Here is a 19,714-nt window from a genome sequence, read left to right as displayed (position 1 = left end):
GGGAAACAACATGTATGCATACAAGAAGAAAATATATACAAAGACACCATAAGATAATGGGGTAGGGGATGGTATTAGACAGGCAAATCAGGAAAAGCCTCATGAAGAAGGTAGAGCTTTGAATGGAACTAGAGAATCCAAAAGGTGGAGGTGAGAAAGGAGTAATTCCAGGTCTGGTGGTCAATCTGCACAAAGGCATGGTGCTGGGAGAAGGAATGTTTCATGTAAGGAATAGCAACAAGGCTAATTTAACTAGGCTACAAAACATTTAATGTGGAATACTGTATAATAAACTTGGGAAGGTAAGCTAGAGCCAGATTTGGAAGATCTAACACAGTAATGTGTTTTTTGTTCTAGCGTCCATAGGGAATTAGTAGAGATTTTTGAAGAGGTGAGAAACTTGAGAGGAGGACCAAATAGGAGATTTTTGCAACCATTTTAGTGAGGAGTGATGGAGGCCCAAGCTAGGGTGGTGGCAGTAGGAGAAAAGGGAGGATACTTAAAAGATATTGATAGTGAAAGAAAAAGTGACCAGAATGACAAATACACCTGGCTTACCTGTGAAGAAGGGGCTGAAGGAGACCGGAGAAAAGGCACTTTGAGTTCTTGTCAACCTGGGTTTCCTGGGAGGGGAAAAAAAGAATGAGAGGAGAGAAAGAAAACCTATGCATTGAACTCACTGGAAAACTCAATTTCAGATACATCGAAAAACAAAAGAAATCCCTAGTCACTGTTGGTAAGAATCTTGTAATAAAAGCCTGAAATTTAAAAGGTGGGGAAATGAAATAATTAAGCAGCCTTTTGAATAGATTTGGCTTCAGAATTCAATAGGCTACAAAGCAATAAGAAATCCCTCTGGATCTCTATCCATACCCCAGCACATTAAAAGAGTAAAATACCTTGAGTGGTAATTAGCAAATCCATTTCAGGAGGAAGGAATCAGACTCAAAGTCAATTTTCATAAGAGAGCCAAGAAAGAGGCTCCAAACCTGAATGGAAGCCAGAGCATAGCATCGGTTTTGCCACTGGGGACTGCTGTTAGAATTGGAAAGCTTAAAAGACACCCATGGAATGAGTTTAGACTTGAGTACAGTACTACACAAGACACATGTAGTTCTCAACTACTTTTGCACAAATAAACCAGGAGGTCTCCAAGCCCTCAAGAAAGGCCCCAGAGAGCAGTCAAATTGAAAATCTTAAGCATCAATTAACAAGTGAGCTCCCACAGTGAGCTGGGCATGGTCCAGAACCCAAAGAGATCAATTCCTGTCCTCTGAACTGCTTAAGGATGGCATGTGCCAGTAGATGCAGCCCTTTCCTTTAACTTCTCCTAATAGGCATTTTCTTGAATCTAGTCAAAATCTCATCACCTGTCTATCATTAACAGTTGCTCACACTGAAAGGATTCTCACCTTGCTCTACTTCACTAAAATCAATGAAGAGAAAAGCCTATTATAATTCCATTTCTAGACTTTTAATTTTTCTTCCTTAAACCATATCTTTTCCCCACCCTTACTGCTCTTATTCTCTCAAATACTTTCCTGGTACTAAGGCTTTTCATTAACATTATCCTCTACTCCAGGAGGATTAAAGAACCTGGGTTCCAATCTGAAAACAAATTCCTGAGAAACATCACAGAAAAACTAGAAGACCTGGCTTCTCAATAAGAAACTAGAATATTCCAGAAGGCTCTAATAAAGAGAAATCCTAACTTGAATCAGTTTGCTTTTCTCCTCTGCCTCTTAGACTCTGTTTAAATAAAATCTTCTATAGCTTTTTTCTGATTCCCCCAGCTGCTCCCTACCTCCTAGAAATAACCTATATTCATTTTGCATACGTATTCATGTTAGTAAATGAATTTCAAGACAACAAAGCCAAAGAAGTAAGTTTACTTTTCCTCCTAAATGCTCACTCCCAAATCTATGCTGGTTTTAACACATGCATACACACAGAGAATTGTAGGGGAGTATTATAGTTTTCAGTTCTAGGGGAATCAGATGCTGAAAAAGTTGAAAACATAAGGCTCCTTCAGGGCAGGTGTCCCTCCCCCTTCCTTTTTTGTTTTTGCTCTCTCCAGCAACCAACTCAGAGCTTTGCATATAACAGATCTTGCCTAGTGATTCCTCCACATCATCTCTCCCATCTGTCCTCTTCTCTCTAATCACACCCACTACCACCTCCTAACTTGACTTCTGCAAGAGCTTCCTAATTGGTCTCCCTTACTTAAGAAGTCTCTCCCCTCTCACACATTCTACACACAAGTAATTTTTTTTTCTATAGCACATTTCAAATCATGCTTATTTCCTTTTTAAAATCCAGCAGCTCTCTAGCACTTCGAAGATCAAATACAATTAAATTCAGAATAGCCTTCTTGTTCTTCATACACATTTTATCTTCTATTTCTACACTTTTGCAAAGAGTCCCCATGCCAAGAACACACCTCTGCCTTACTTAAGAATTCTAAGAACTCGAAGTTTCCTTCACAGGTCAGCTCAAATGCCACCTCTTACATTGAGTGTTCATCCATTCCAATGAGAGAGTGTGTGTGTGTGTTGGTTCCCCTCAGCCCACATAGACTAGCCTAAGGAATACTGCCTCCTTGCCTCCTTTAACCAAGAACTGTCCTAAACAACATAATACAGATGCCACTATCCCCAAAGCATAATAATGAAGCCATACTGCAAAGACCTAAGGAGGAAAACTGAGAAGCTGTCTAGTTTCCACAACCTGCCTACTCTTTGATTCTTCCCTGTAATTAAGAAGAGACACTCTTGATTTGATGCACATGCTGTACAATCCACCACTGGATAACTCAGTTGGCTGTATTAAAAAAACCAAAAAACTTTGATAAGCAGCGCTTATCATGTTGCCTATAGCTGTCTGAAGCTCAGTTCTGATATGTAGTCCTCCTTAAAGGAAGATTTAGCTCTGGTGAATAGACATCTATCTTTAAGTCTACTATAGACTTTCCAAAATGATTTTTTTAAAAAATAACTTAGGGACACAGCATTAAATTTGGTAAGCAGAAACCCAAAGCATTGGCCTTTCAAAAGGTTCACACCTCAGTCATTTGGCCAATTGCCTTTTCCCAAAGAAAACTACATTACTCTGCCATCTGCCCATGCTGGAGACTATAGTCTCTCTGGTGCCAAACCCTGAGGAATGGCAGTACCCAAAATGCACACATCTTGCGGAGGCCTTCTCACTTCAGCAATCCCTGCCTCCACATTTTAAAAACCAAGAGGAAGAAGAGGAGGAGGGTAATTTCTAGGATCTGGAAATCAGCAATCTTGGAATGGAAAGAGTATGTGTACTTAAGCTTAGGCGAAGTCATTCAAAAGCCCCAAACAATTTCACCTAATGAGATTTCCCTTATGAAGGGAATCCATAACTAAGGAAGGTATAAACAACTGAGAAGCTAAAAATTCACTTCCTAGTAAATGTCTCCAGGAAACCCCTCTAATCAAAGATCATCCAGGGTAAAAGAGGTACTGTTTGGGAACCAATGATAATGAATCAGCAACCTAATTAAGACTTTTCCCACAAATCATTTTTGTTCATATCATTCCCTCCCAGTCCATTACTTCCTGAAATCATTTAAGCAATGTGCTAGGATGCATAGCGATGTCATTATGTCCCTGCCAAGAAGAGAAAATATGTGGGAAGAATCAAGCATGTATGCAGGCAGATGTGAGAATTCAGCTGGGCAGTACATGAATTGGTTGAACAGGTTGGAAGTTAAAGTTCAGAGGATAGTACTCACCAGAGATAGGCTCACTACACTATAAAATGACTCCAAATTACTAATTTTGTTGCAGCAAATTTTTAAGTATGTCATAGCTTTAAACAAGAGCGGGTGAAAAGCAGTGTTACAGCATAGATTCAACCAATGCAAGGTTTTATCTATGGTTAAATAAAAGTTATCTGTGAAAGTCAAATTTCCTTCATTAACCCTCCATTTATTTCCTCAAACATCTCATATATTCTCCTTGAAAAATAAACAAGTCAAAAAAACCCAGAAAAGTTGATCAATGGCAAGAATGAACTACACAAGACTTAGAAGCAATCAAATATAGTGGCACTGTGTTTGAAAAACACAAGGACCTCTACTACTGAGTTAAGAATTCAATTTTTTAATAAGAATTCAATTTTCAACAAAAACTACTTGCTGGAAAAACTGAAAAACAGTCTGGAAAAAATAGGCTTAGACTAATGTTTCATATCACATATCACAATGTTACACACTGAAACAGAATCCAGATTTAAAAAAAAAAAAAAAATCAAATCCGAAACAAATTGGAAGAAGATACCTTTTAAAAACATGACTGGGGAAGAGGTTTTGCTCAAGAAAGGAATAAAGAGGATCTTATTAGATAAAATGGACAAATCTGTCCCAAGTTTACAAAATCAAGACTTTTAATTAAAATTCAAAGGGAAACAGTAAATGGTTAAACATCTTTGCAGCAAATTTCTCTGGTAAAAGTCCAATATCCAAGGCATATAAGGAATGGATAAAGGATATGAAGAGACAGTTTTCAAAAGAAGTCCTATCAACAACTATAATAAAATATTCTTAAAAACATATAGGACAAAGTAACACTAATGTACTGGTCTGGACTGTGGATTAATCTAACCAATGATCTAAATCATTCAGGAAAATAATTTGTAATTATCTAAAATTACTAAATTGTGCATACCATTTGACCTACTTTTAGATGGACACCCCAAAGAGATCAAAGGATGAAAGAAAGAATCCACATGTGCAAAAAAAAAAAAAATAAATAAATAACACTTTTTTGTAACAAAAAAAACTGTTAATGAAGAGAATATTCATCAACTGAAGAAGGAAGAGATGAATATGGTATGTACACACAATGAAATATTAGGCCATAAGAAATAACGAAAAGGATAAATTCAGAGAAAACTAGAAGACTTTTATAAATATTGATGTAAAGTAATAAGACTCTGGAGAACAGTCTATACAACATCATACAGGAAAATATCTCTAAAAGAAATAAGAACTCTATTCTATAAAATGATGAAGCAGAGCTACAAAAGATTAATGAAATATCCTCTTCCCACTCTTTGGCATAGAAGTGATGGGTTAGAGGTACAGAAAAGAAATATTTAGAAGACTACATTTTCAGCCAGGGCCAATGTGTAAATTTGTTTTGCTTGACTCTACTAATAATACAAGTGGTTTGAGGTTTTTATAGGGGGAGGGAAAAACTAAAAGTGATAGAAGGAAGGAAGGAAGGAAGGAAGGAAGGGAAGGAAGGAGAGAGGAAGGGACGGAAGAAACAGAAAAAGTTATCAACAAAATATTGCTTTAAAAATTACACAAAATGAAGTTCAGAAGGATATAAAGAGAAGTCAATAAGCATTTATTATGTACTTATGAAGTGTCAAGCATCATTGTAAGTGCAAGAAATATAAATACAAGGAAAAAGAAGGTCCCTGACCTCAAGGACTTTATGTTCTGATATGAGGGGAAGATAATCTATAAAAGCAAAGTGAAAGGAGTTGAGTGTGGGAAGGTATCCTCTACAGACTCCCTGAAGAAAGAAATTTGGAGAATCAGACGAGACATGAGGCAGTGTTGGATTTATTGGATTAAATTTAATATATACTTTTAAAAAAGTTGTACATGGAAGAAATTCATATTTTCATATGTAATCCTCTTTTTTCTGTTCATATAAAGATTTTTGTTTATTTACATTTGTCAAGTTTGAAACAATAAAAAAAATTAACAATAAAAAATAATCACCAAACTAGGTTGTCACATATCAACCTCCAAGCTTTATAGCTTAGGAGTTCTTGATCCCTTATGAAGTAATAAGTGCAAACGGAGTCAGAAACACAAAAAGGTACAAAAATCTTGGAGTTCATTTTCAATTCCAACACAAAAGCCTCTGTTCAGCAGGATCAGATTCAAAAATTACTGTTATGAACCAATTCCAGGCAAAATCAAATAGGAAGGGTCAAAATTTTAGAGTTTTAGAATAGGGGTGTGTAATTTCTGGATGTGAAAACCTTAAGACTTATAGATATACATGGACAGAAATTTCTCAAGTCATCTATGATATGAGATGATAGATGATATAACCATAATGCAGATGACATAAACAGCTTTAGGATCAACAGGACAGAACCGAAATGACAATTTTTGCAGGTGAAAAATCAAACCACTTTGAATTCAGAAAAAGAATCTTTGGTCAACAACCACTACAAGGAAATCTGATAGTTTCAACAACTTTCAGGCCTCTTGGTGACAGCAAGAGCCCATACTGGTATGACAGATTAGCATCTTTTCCTCAAACCTACATTTAAAAAAAAAAAAAAAAAGTATAATTATGCTAACTCTATTCACCTTCCACCTCAATGCCATGATTTTGGAGATTGTCAAAAATGGTATCAACTAGTTCCTAAAGGAATTAAATCTAGAAATATGCCCATGAGCATGACACCAAATTCCAAATGTGTATGTACTGGAGGGTAATTTAGGAAAGTCAGAAAAGACAGGACCAGGCTAACAGGATATTTAAGTGATACCTTCTTCCAAACCAAAGGACAACCATTTCAACACCTTTAAAATGGATTAGGATATTTCTCTGGCTTTTCTGAAACAATGCTCTATCCAGATTTAGACCATATATAGTAGCTTTGCTATTCCCATTCCAATATAACAATATAAATCCCAGCCTAACATTTCGCTCCTCACCTTAACTGGACTCACTAAGCAGACTCTGATCCTAAACACAAAGGTCTCAGGATGCAAGGAGGCAAAACCATGCAGCAGTTTTGAAGGCATTTTTAAGAGCTAAAGCTGTTGCTTAGTGCCAGGATATTAAAAGAAGTGCTAAGACAGGTGAAATGGCTTGTGGTAGCTGCAAGAGTCAATTATTATAAGACAAGTGAGAGGGGAGGGGGTGGAGAGAAAGGAAATGAAGAGACACTGGCAAACATATCCAGGGGTCAGTAAAAAAACAAACTATGCCCCAATGAAAACACAGGCCCATAATTAAATCCAACCATCAAATAGCAAAATGAAAGACCCATCCTTAGGTCTCACTGATTCAAAACCATATAACCTTACTTACTTCCCTTCCCCTAACAAGGCCTTATTGAGAGTTGGCTAATAAGATCTATAGAAATCATAGCTACCAGGAACAGACTTTTAACAAGTCTCTCACAGCTGTGAGGCTGCCAGCAAGACTGGCACATCATAAGCTATGGGAAATATGACAAGCAGCACCACAGCCAAGCACTTAAAAAGGACTTAACTTCTACTGCAATCAGATCCTTAGTTTTTCTTCCAAACAGCACAAGATGTTGGGGCTGAGATTAGCCTCTCATTTTAGAGAGAGGAAATGTGGCAAACAAAGGAGGTAGGAGCTTGCCCAAGGTTACCAAACTAATGTTGGAATTCAATTCAGGCCTCTTAAATCCAATCAATTCAGCATTTCCCCCAAATAAATGGCCACTGCATAACGCTGGACATGTTCACATTCGATACCTTTGTCAGAAAGTCCCTGGACCAAAAACCTTAATTCTCTGGTATCCTGAACTAAGCCTCTTTGCTGAACAATTTGCTTTGTAGCAGAAATCTTCATTATGCTCACTGTGAAGAGTTGGAGCCTGAACACCCAAAGGTCATTAAAATCTGCTACCAAAGGCAAAAGCCATGTAACTGTATATGCATTTTCTACTCTCAAATCTGTTGGATATAGCAGCTAATTTCACGCCACACCTCATATTTGGAGATTCTGAAATCACAGACCCAAGCCCTGGTCAATAAAGAACAAAGGCAATTTACAAACCACAAAAACATGAGCAAACTATCTTATGTCATTACATTTTGCTTAACTCTCCCACGAACCCATACCATTGTTGAAAATTTAATTTTCACTAGTAGATAGAGTGCCAAGTGCATAAAAAGCTGTTTCAGCAGCCACACATAGAGACCTCAGTTCCCATCATTAATCCATTAAAGACACTTAAGGGGCAAACATTCACTCAAGTAAAGGGGTAAAATGTACTAACAGCTCTTTTAGAAACAAGTATGGCCTGATCTCCAAAGGGAACAGATAGCATGGCTGTTCAAAAGTGATTGCAAATCAACCTTATGCTCCTATCTCCTAGAAAAAATTAACTTCAGTAAGATAAAGACAATACCAAATGTTTATACAGAAGTTCCTGCTCAGACCATCACCTACTGACTCAACCCTGCCTTCTTTACTTTCAGGCCCTTCCATATGTTCCTGGCTTATTCCAGTACAATGGAAATGTCCTCAGGAACATGTCACTCATAAACTATATTAAAAAATATTAAAGAAAAAAAAACATAACCAATTCCCAGGAAGTAAAACCCTATTAATAGTTCCCACAAGAGAAGTTCCAATGCCACTAGACAGAAACCAGTAATCCAGTCTTCTAAATAAACACTATGGTAGTCAACCATATCTTTTAAAGAAAATTCCGCCTCCATTAAGAAATTAAATTCCTTTTCTAAATTAGAATTTTCATCAACTGGCCCACAATTAGATGGCCAATACAGAAGCATGGATTCCTTATGATATACTTGGGCAACTTAAGCAAGTTTCCAAAACTTCTGACCTAGTTTCAAGAGGATTCAAGCTGCCTTGTCTTATGACCCTAACTATAAACCAAGTAAGTGAATTCTAGGTCACAAAAGAAGCACCTCTGAAGAAATGGGAGGAATACCCAACCCCAGTCTCAAAAGACCATACCTCCAGAAAAACTACTCATGAAGTCAGAAGGGAAGGACAGGGAGCACTATACAGAAACCAATAACAGGCCACAGCCTGTGTTCAAGTTCCTGCACCCAGGATTACTGGCTAACTGAGACATCTTAAGTGCAGGGGAGACTTCAGTCTATTTCTTTACCAGTTATTGTAATTCACTAACAGTCCTGGAAGGGTAATAAGAGAATATTCTATTCAACCTGGTCCCTGGAATCTCAATTTCCTTATTAGGGAAAGGAGGGAAGAGATGAAAGGGAAAAGAGGAAGAGTGAGGAAAGAAGTAGGGAAGGAGAAAGAAGACAGGGGGGAAAGAGGAAGAGGGAAAAGCCAGGAAAGAGATGAGAGAAGAAGAGGGAGGAGATAGGAGAGAAAGTAGGAAGTAAAGTAAGGAGGAAAGAGAAAAGGGGAGAGGGGGGAAGAGAGGGAAGAAAGAAGTGGGACAGTGGTGTGGAGGGGGGATAGAGAAGGGGGAGAAGAGGATAAAGGAGGGGGAGAGGGCAGATGAGGGAAAGAAGAGAGGAAAGGGAGGGTGGAGGGAAAAGAGGAAGAGGGAGTACAAAAGGAAAACAGAAGGGAACAGAGAAAGGAGAAATAGGGGGTAAGAAGGGAGAGAAAGGGGGAGAGAGAGGAGAAAAGGGTGAAGAGGAGGGGGAGAGAAAGGAACGAGAGGTAGCCGACAGCCTTCCCCCCCTTCGCCGCCAGCAGGCTCACCTCCCCCGCCTCAGGCTCCCGGGCCCTGGGGCCTCCCACGTCGGTCAGACTCACGGAAGAGGCAGCCAACTCCCCCGGAGGCCTCTTGCCCGCCGCATCTCCGCTGGCCGAGGCCCCATTACAACTCTTGGTGCGGAAGAGGCGGCTGAGGCGGATTCTGAGCGAGCCCTTGCGGGAGGTGCCCAGGGGCGGCCGGAGGGGGCGCCGAGGGCTGCTGATGCGGGGGGTGGCGGGGGGTTCCATTCTGGAAGGCCGCCCAGGGGGCACCAGGTCCTGCAGCGGGAAGGGCGCGGGCGGCAGCTCGGGGGCCAGGGGATGAAGAGACGCGGACCGGCTGCCACCGCCGCCACCTCCTGCGCCCGCCCCCCCGGTCGGGGCTGCTGAGCTCCTCCTCCGAGCAGCTGTTGGTCTCCAGGCTCTCGGCCTCCGACTCCAGCGCCTCCAGGACTAGCAGCGCATCGCTTGTCTCCGTGGGATCCTCGCCCGCTTGTGGGACCGCAGCTGGCGGCGGGGGCTGCGGCGTGGGGGGCTGCGGAGCACACGGACAGCTGCCTCCGGCGGGCCCCGGGCCCTTGCCAGCCGGCCCCAGCCCGAGAGCTGCCAGGTGGGCCTCCAGCCCCGCGGCCGCCGCGGCGGCCCGCCGCCGGGCCCCAACCCCGCTCCAGCCCCCAGCCCCAGGCCCAGCCCCAACCCCAGCCCCGGCGGCAGGGCCTTGGGATCCAGGGTGCAGCGGTGCCGGGGGGCACAGCAGCTCCGAGGGTCCCGGCCCAGGGCCCGCCGCCGCCGTCTCCTCCTCCTCTGGCGGCCGCCCCACATTGCGGAACACCATCAGTTGCGGCGGCCGGGAATTCCGGGGCCCCGGCCTCGGCAAGAAGGGTGGCGGCGGCGGCGGGACCGGGCTCTGGGCGGGGGGCAGCGGCTGGGGGTCCATGGCCCGGGGCCGGCGACGGTAACGGCAGCGGCAGCGGCGGCGGGGGACGGCTCCGAGGCCGCTTCTCCGTACCCCAGCAGGCGGCTCAAGACGCGGTAAGAGGCCGCCGCTGCCGCCGCCGCCGCCGCCGCCGCCTCGCCGTCCCGGAGCTCGGCCCCCTGCATCGGGGAAGGCGGGGAGCGAGATGCGGAGCGACCGACCGCTGGGGACTAGGCTGGGCCCGGCCGGAGCTCCGCCCGCCGCGGCCCCGGGAGCGGGAGCGACAGCGCCAACGGCCGCTGCGGCCTCCGCTTCATCGAGCGCGGCGGCGGCTACGGGGGCGGAGGAGGAGGAGGAGGAGAAGGAGGCAACAAGAGAGAGGGAAGGGGCGGGGGTTCGGGGGGAGAGGGAAGCACTTGCAAGGAAGCCCAGCGCGAACCCAGCCGCGCGCCGCCGCCGTAAGCTGTCCCCGCCCTGTAATAAGGTCACTTCCGTGAGGCGCCAGGCCAGGCCACGCCTTCCTCCCCGGCTCTCCTCCCGCAACGCCTAAGTGCAACTTCCTCTTGCCCGGACTGTGGGAGTATCGGTATTCGGGATACGAGCCAGTGAACGGGGTCCGCGCCGAGGCTTTTGCCTAGCGCCTGACGTCACTTTCCCCTCTTTCTGCCTTCCACCCCCCTCAAGACTAAAAATCCCATGCGTCCTTACTGGAACTCGGTCTTCGATTACCAGCGTGTTTTAATCCTTTCCCAGTATTCTCATTCTCTTATTCTCTCTCCCTTCCCCTCTTCTCTCCCCTTTTCTTCTCTCTCCACTTCTCTTCCCCGCTCTTCCCCTCACCTTCTGTCCCTCTTTTTTTCGCTTTTCTTTTCTTTCCCACTCTTCTCTTTTATCTCCTCTCTCCAATTCTCTCTTTCTCTTCCCATCTCTTGTCTCTCCTCTCTCTCTCTCTCCTCCTTTCTTATCTCTCCTTCTTCCAGTCTCTCTTCCCAATAGCCCTGGAAATTAAACTTCACTCTCTCTCTGTCTCTCTCTCTCTGTCTCTGTCTCTCTCTCTGTCTCACACACACACACACACACATTATATTTAATTAAAAAAAAAAAAAAAAAGACTTACAAAGTCAAAGAAAGTATTAAAAGTAGCATTCTTTTATCTAATTGGCCAGGTCTGTAGATCTGTCTTTGGAAAAGACCTCAGATCTGATCCAACCACCTCATTTCACAGATGAGGAAATTGACGCCTTAGGAATGCTGAGACTTTGTAAGTATCAGAGGTGAGAATTGGGCTCAAATTCGGAGACTCCGGAGCTCTATCACTTTCTGTGGAAGATTTCAGAACACTAATCCTGGAGTCAGGAGAATTAGAGGCTAAAAAAAATAAATATTTTTGGTGGAGTTTTTTTTTTCCCCCTCCCACTGTCCCCTATTTTGATGCATCAGTGTGGGAACTCCTGACATGGAACAGATATAAACTGCAATTTACCGTTCCTAAAGTGCTTTGAAAAGTTTAATGACTTTCCTATGCACATATGCCTGGTATCACGGAATTTAAAATGCAGGTCTTCCAGCCTTCATATGCACTGCACGCAAGCTATCTTTTGGAGCAGATGCTAGAGGAAGTAAAATTAAGGAAATCCACAACCTGCATTTGCTGCAAATAAATCATGATGACCTAATGGGTAAGAATTCCAAATAAGGGCCTTTCTTGATTAAGCTATTCCATTCAGTAAAGCCAGGATCATCTCCCCATATCACGAAAAGAGAGGAAATTCACAAATTCTTTCCCACAACATCTAAGAGAATGGAAAGAACTCAGAATTCCTGACTCCCAGATAACTCCGTTTGCTCTAAAGATACAAAGTTCCATATTCAATTAAAAAGTGACCAAGTGAGGTCTTGACCCCAGCAGCTCCCTCTGCTGTCTACTAACTGCCATTGGTCATGAAGAGAAACAAGGTACTTCACAAAATCAGACACACATTTAGAGCTGGAAGAAAACTAGTGCAACCTTTCATATTTACAGATGCTAAAAATAAATAAATAAATAAATAAATGTTTTAAAAAGCCTCAGAGGGATTCCCAAGATCCACACAGGTAGCAAGTAATAGAACCAAAAATCAAAACCCTCTTTAGTCTATTCAAAGCACAGGTAACAAAAATTCCCTTTCGGGAGAAAACAGAGAATCTTCATCAAATCATTAATATCCTCTTTAGTTGATGACTGGGGAAAAAAAGACTAAGGACCCCAAAAAATTAATTAAAAATACATTTTCTTTATTTCTGTACTTTTTGCTCACTTTGCTATTTTGCTTACTTTTTAAGACCCACAGAATGTCAAAATTATGTGGAATCTTTGAAAATATCTAGTTCTACAGAACCAGAAGATCGCTGTACACTTCAATGCTGTATGAAGAGGTATTCTGATGGAAGTGGATATCTTCAACATAAAGAAGATCCAACTCACTTCCAGCTGATCAATGATGGACAGAAACAACTACACCCAGAGAAGGAACACTGGGAAGTGAATGTAAATTGTTAGCACTAATATCTGTCTACCCAGGTTACTTATACCTTCGGAAGCTAATACTTAATGTGCAACAAGAAAATGGTATTTACACACATATATTGTATCTAGGTTATATTGTAACATATGTAAAATGTATGGGATTACCTGTTATCTAGAGGAGGGAGGGAGGGGATAATTTGGAAAAATGAATACAAGGGATAATGTTATAAATAAAAATAAAAAAAAGAAAATATCTAGTTCTATAACATTGGTAAAGAGTTGGTGTGCCTTTGGTAGGTATCTCTGATGACATTTGAGTGCTTCAGTAGCAATAACAGCTATACCTGGCTCATGTTCTGCTTTTTTGTGTGAATATACAGAGGGAATGTGGAATAGTAGAAAGATGAATGGGAAAAGTGTCCAAGTTCAAAACCCATTTTGGTCACTAAATAATTACCTGTGTGACTTTGGACCAAACATGTAACCTCATTGAGCTTGTTTCTTCATCTATAAAATTACCAGGATTGGAGGCTAAATGATTTCTAAGTCCCTTCTAATTCTAAATATATGTTTTTTATGAATTAACTAGCAAGAGAGTAGAGTATATAATATAGCCATCAGAAAGTGCTATATTTAACTTGCCATTCATTGTTTCCCTCAGAATAAGAGTTTTCCCAAAGATTAGAGCATTACCCATTGCAATATTCCTAACAGAGGGTATATATAGCCTATTAACTCTTAGCTTAACTTTCCCTTTATTGCTTGAAGATAACTTTGCTTCTTCTAATGTAACCATTATTGGTCTACTCAGGGATGTGCTGGTAAACGTCTAATAATCAGCTTTCTAAAGACTTTATACACTTTCTAAAGACTAAATACACTTTTAAATTTGATTGACATTATCAAGATTTTTTCCTTCATTTTCTTAAGTCTAGACAATCAGTAAAATAATAAATCAAGTCTGATGTTTGCATTTGGTGATTTCTGGGATGTAAATGTTCATATTGAAAATCATCTCTCATAAATTACTTTGAGCTGACTCCAGCACACTTCTGGTCTTGATTCAGTATTATCTAGGGGTTGTGAAAAATAACTATTATTCTAATTACAAAAAAAATTATAATTTACTCTTATCTTAAAAATGTCTTTTAATCCAAGTGATAGATTTACATTATTCTCTTTTTTTATTTACATTATTCAATCAACACTGACCACAAATATTATGTGGTACAAAAAAATGAAAATAATTGTAGCATTCTTTCTGGGCTATTCCTATAACCTTCACTCTCATTTGAAATTTGAGAACCCACCACACAGCTGATATTCTGGGTTTGTATACCTAATATCATAACCCCCATTATTGTGTTTCCCATTAGCTATCAATCAATAGACATGATCTGCTCTTAGAAAACTAAGATGACATAGTAAAAAACATTCCCTCCACCAACCTGGGGTATATTCTCCGAAAATTACATATACCATCCATAGAAAGAATGGGCTCAAACATAATAAAGTAATAGTGAGGTACACTTATGATATAAAAGTGTGCAAATACAACTCACAACTTCTGATACAGAAAGACACCCAAAAGTCCTTTGTCTCTTTATAGAGTCCCTATCGAACTCACATTAGCTACTGCAGGATTAGGGTAAAGAGTGGGGTAGGGGTAGGTTTCCATTCCATAAATCTGTCTCTTTCCTTGATTGATTGCTTTTTAAAATAATAACTTTTTATTTTCAAAATATATGCAAAGTTAATTTTCAACATACTTTTGCAAAACCTTGTGTTTCAAATTTTTCTCCCTCCCTTCCCCCCATCTCCTCTTCTAGACAGCAAGTAATCTAATATATATATATATATATATATATATATATATATATATATGCATATATATATATATATATATTAAACATGTGCAGTTCTTCTATATATATATTTCCACAATTATCATGCTATGCAAGAAAAATCAGATAAAAAAGGAAAAAAATGAGAAAGAAAAAAAAAAGCAAGCAAACAACAGCAAAAAAAGATGAAAATACCATTTGTGATGCACATTCAGTCCCCATAGTTCTCTTTCTGGATTAAATTGACTCTCTTCATCACAAGTCTAATGGAATTGGCCTGAATCACCGAATTGTTGAAAAAAGCCATGTCCTTGATTGCCTTTCTTTATCTATATCTGCTCCCTCAGTTGTACTTCAACCCCTTTGAAAACTTCAAATTGGTAGATGGAATGTTGTCTATTCTGCTTCTAGACCCTATGGATGTTTTTTTTTTTCTTGGTAAAATGGGGGAGAGATGCAGGTATGTGGTTGATCTTCCCACTTTTTTATATGTTCTTTATATATGTCATTCACTATAGTGATTCCTAGCTCCCTAGCACAGTTCTGGTGCTCTTTCCTGTACCAGGCCTTTTCTGTTTCTCATCTTGTTCCTTAAAGTATTATCACTATCTTCCTCTTGAAATTACTTTGTGTATATATATATATATATATATATGTATGTATGTATGTATATATATATATATGTATGTATGTATATATATATGTATGTATGTATGTATATATATATGTATGTATATATATATATATATGTATGTATGTATGTATATATATATATATATATATATATATATATATATATATATATATATATATATATATATATATATATATATATATATATATATATATTGGGCAATGGAAGTCATAGTCCATCCTATTGGAATGACCCACATTTATCTCTCAGGAGCAACATATCCAACATTCCAAAATCCCACCAGAACTTAACCTTAGATACTTGCTATAGATAGAGGTACATTTAGCATAAGATTTATATTCTCTACCTTCTTATATTTCACAGACTGGCAGTAGCTCACTAAAAGCTACTAGAACCTTGATGCTTTTCGAGATAAGGACCCCATGATGAATCCACTCCAGGTTGGCCCTGGCTTTCACAAACACAACTCTTATCAGGACTCCCATCAGCTTCTCCAGGATTGGTTACAGTTACCTAAGCAGATTTCTGTATCTCTACCATTCCCTTCTCCTACTCATGGGAATTCACAGGAGAGGAAGCAGAATCCCCAGATGAATCTATCATATATAAATTGACATCTCTTCCTGACTCAAGACAATTCCATCATAAATAAGAACGTACCAACCAAGAATTGCTGGGTTATACCTATCCCTCAGCAAGGGCACATTCCCAGAGAAGGAGGTCAATGTACATGTTCATTCCCCTAAATACAAGGCATGTGTCATGGGCTCACACACACATATTATATTTCTTTAACCCAAGAACTCAGTGATTAGGTCCTGGAATGGGAAAACTCAAACTGCTCCACTTTTCTTTCCCCTACTCTGATTGGAAGAAGAGATTAAGTAGTTGAGTAGTGAATTGTCCTTAAAAAATTCTAGAAAGTTATTGAAGTCTCTATGATTAGAGACACCTAGTTATAGTCCTGAATTGTTCTGTGTGATGTTGGGCATGTCACTTCAGTTTTCTGAGCACGAGTTTCTTTCTCTGTAAAATGCTAGACACATGCCCAAAGATCAATGATAAAGAAAAGGATCTATATAAACCAAATTATAGTGGTTATTTTTTCACTCAATAGTATTTTGTTTTTTCTTATTATATGTAAAGATAATTTTCAACATTCATTTTTTATTATAGCTTTTTATTTACAAGACATATGCATGGGTAATTATTCAGCATTGACCTTTGCAAAACCTTCTGTTCCAAATTTTCCCCTCCTTCTCCCCACCCCCTCCCCTAGATGGCAAGTAGACCAATACATGTTAAATATCAACATTCATTTTTGTAAAATTTTGAGCTCCAAAATTTCCTCCCTCTTCCTTCCTTCCCTCCCTCCCTTCCTTCCAACAAGCTATCTGATATAGGTTATATTATACAATCATTTTAAACATACCCAGATTAGTCATGCTGTGAAAGAAAAATCAAAATTAAAGGAGACCACCACAAGAAAGAAAAAACAGCAAAAAAAAAGGGTGAAAATAGTATGCTTCAATCTGCTTTTAGTCCATAGTTCTTTCTGTTGATGTGGACAACATTTTCCATTACAAGGCTATTGGTATTGTCTTAGAATTGTTATTGTCTTAGTATTGCTAAGAACAGCTATCATAGTTGATCATCACATAATGTTGCTGTTATTATGTACAATGTTCTCCTGATTCTGCTCACTTCATTCAACATCATTTTATGTAGGTCTTTCCAGGTTTTCCTGAAATCTGCTCATATTTTCTTTTAGAACAATGATAGCATCAATTCATGTGACTTTCCAGGTTTTTCTGAAATCTGCCTGCTCATCTTGTCTTTTAGAACAATAATATTCCATAACATTCCTATATCACAACTTATTCAGCCATTCCCCAATTAATGGCCATCCCCTCGATTTCCAATTCCAAGAGCTACCAGTTATTTTTTATAATAACCTATAAGCAGAGTATATGGCCTATTGCTTAGGGGATCAGCTGAACAAATTGTGAACATGAATGTAATGCTGTAATACTATGTGTAAGGAATGACAAATGAATATAGAAAAGCAGAGGTAAAGAGGAAGGGAAGAGAATAAGCACCAGTACCCACTATGTGCAGGGACATGCTAAGTGCTGTACAGCTACTATCTCAGTTGATCCTTACAACAACTCTGTGAAGTAGGTGCTATTATGGTCCCTGTTTTAGGATTGAGGAAACTGAAACAGAAGCTAAGTGACCTGTGCAGGGTCACACAACTAGTAAGTGTCCAAGATTGAATTTGAACAAAGGTCTTTCTGACTCCATCCAGGCCCAATGCTATCTACCTACTGAGCTATCTCAGCTGCCTCTGAAGTATGGGAAGATTTAATGAACTGATGAAAATTGAAACTAGCAGAACCAGGAAAATAATATAGACAGTGATTACAATAATGTTAATTGAAAGAATAACAACAACAAAGTAAAACAATGGAAACTGAAAGCTATGAATTTATAGTAACCAAGCTGGACCCCAAACTACCATGGGCTTGGAATACTGTAATGTAACATCAGATATTTCCTTTATGTTGATTAGTTTTGTAGAACTTTTTTCTTCATTTTCTTTTTTTTTTTTTAATATTTATTTATTTTATTTTTTTATTTTATTATTTTTTTCTTTTTTCTGAGGCTGGAGTTAAGTGACTTGCCCAGGGTCACACAGCTAGGAAGTGTTAAGTGTCTGAGACCACATTTGAACTCTGGTCCTCCTGAATTCAAGGCTGGTGCTCTATCCACTGCGCCACCTAGCTGCCTCTCTTCATTTTCTAAAAATTAAAATTCCTTATTATAAAAAACAGCTTTATGATGTTAATCTTAATTATAAAGGATCTCTCTGGGAAAATTGGAAGAAAGATACAATAGAAAATATAAGTAACATAAAAACAAAAGATGATAGAAATACAATTATTTCCTACAAAATATAAAATAAAAAAGAAGAGATTGGATGAGATGCTCTCTGGAGTCTATTCATCTCTACTATTCTATGATTTTGCTAGACAGTGATATTATGATCCCTGATTGGTTCATTCAGAACTCACACAGCCCTGTTAATCAACCAAAAGATATCATAAAGATATCAGGCTGAAGTAGATAGAGCACCACCCCTGAAGTCACGTAGTCCTGAGTTCAAATCTGGTCTCAGACACTTAACATTTCCTACCTGTGTAACCCTGGGCAAGTCACTTAACCCCAATTGCCTCAGGGGAAAAAAAATCAGGCTTAATAATTCAAATAATAATCCAAATAATCCTAACTTAAAACACTTTCTTTATAATAATCCTGTAAAGTAGATATTGAAAACATTATCTCCATTTTACAAATGAGAATGTAGAGGCTCTGAGAAGTTAAAGGCCTTGCTTTTGAACAAATAGTAAGAGAAATTCAAACCCAGATCTTTGGCCTCCAAGTCCAACCCTAAATACATCATACTATGTTGCCTTCATCAGTTTCATCTCCATTTTTTCTCTGCTGTTTGAACCCCTGTTTAGGCTGAATAAGCATTAGATTTGGGACATACTGATGGGAACTGGAAGTTCTTTGTGTGGGGTCAAAAGTCATTCAAATTACCCACTTTTTTCTTCCCTTATAACCAATTTAGGGGCATCAAGGATTGAGGATAGCCAAGGAATGAGATTAATAAAGGTAGAAGAAGAAAACAAATTTCACCTCTATCAAAGGGAAATGTAAATCTGGGGCAGGAAACAGCCTGGAAGGTAGGGGGGAGTCATCAATGATAGAAAAGGTCACTGGAGAATGGAAGGGAAGGAAAGGACTTTGTTGTGGGGGCCTCCCACAGGTACCCTGCTATTCCAGCCACATGAGCTTGTCTCAGACATCTGGGACCCAGAGACACAGGCACTAATGTTCAGGGCCCCCTCCTCACTTGGGGAAGATCAGGAGGATTAGCATCACAGAATAAAAACCAACAAAGGAAGAAGGAGGGGGAGAAGATGAACTTAAAACCATTTGACAGATTATATTTATTAAGTACCTGCCTAAATATAAAAAAGGAAGGAAGGAAGGAAGGAAGGAAGGAAGGAAGGAAGGAAGGAAGGAAGGAAGGAAGGAAGGAAGGAAGGAAGGAAGGAAGGAAGGAAGGAAGGAAGGAAGGAAGGAAGGAAGGAAAGAAGGAAGGAAGGAAAGAAGGAAGAAAGGGGAGGGAAAGAAGGAAGGAAGGAAGGGAAAGAAGGAAGGAAGGAAGGGAAAGGAAAGGGAAGAGAGGAAGGAAGGAAGGGAAAGGAAAGGGAAGGGAGTAGGAAGGAAGGAAGATGAGAAGGAAGGAAGATG

The 19,714-nt window shown here is 39.9% G+C and overlaps 1 protein-coding gene across 1 annotated transcript in view; it reads right to left on the bottom strand.

The window, feature by feature from the left end:
* Window positions 1-10,787, bottom strand: part of SOCS7 (suppressor of cytokine signaling 7) — a 43,083-nt gene extending 32,296 nt beyond the window's left edge. The window contains 8 exon segments of the mRNA XM_074261322.1: window positions 559-625; window positions 9,480-9,842; window positions 9,844-10,113; window positions 10,115-10,144; window positions 10,146-10,217; window positions 10,219-10,401; window positions 10,403-10,454; window positions 10,456-10,787. Coding sequence (XP_074117423.1) covers window positions 559-625; window positions 9,480-9,842; window positions 9,844-10,113; window positions 10,115-10,144; window positions 10,146-10,217; window positions 10,219-10,401; window positions 10,403-10,454; window positions 10,456-10,571 — 1,153 coding nt within the window. The 5' untranslated portion in view covers window positions 10,572-10,787.
* Between the last annotated feature and the right edge of the window lie 8,927 nt (window positions 10,788-19,714).

Source organism: Sminthopsis crassicaudata, chromosome 4 (assembly GCF_048593235.1).
Source record: "Sminthopsis crassicaudata isolate SCR6 chromosome 4, ASM4859323v1, whole genome shotgun sequence".
NCBI lineage: Eukaryota > Metazoa > Chordata > Mammalia > Dasyuromorphia > Dasyuridae > Sminthopsis > Sminthopsis crassicaudata.
The sequence above is the reverse complement of the archived record's forward strand: the minus strand, read 5'-3'. Positions and strand labels throughout refer to the sequence as shown.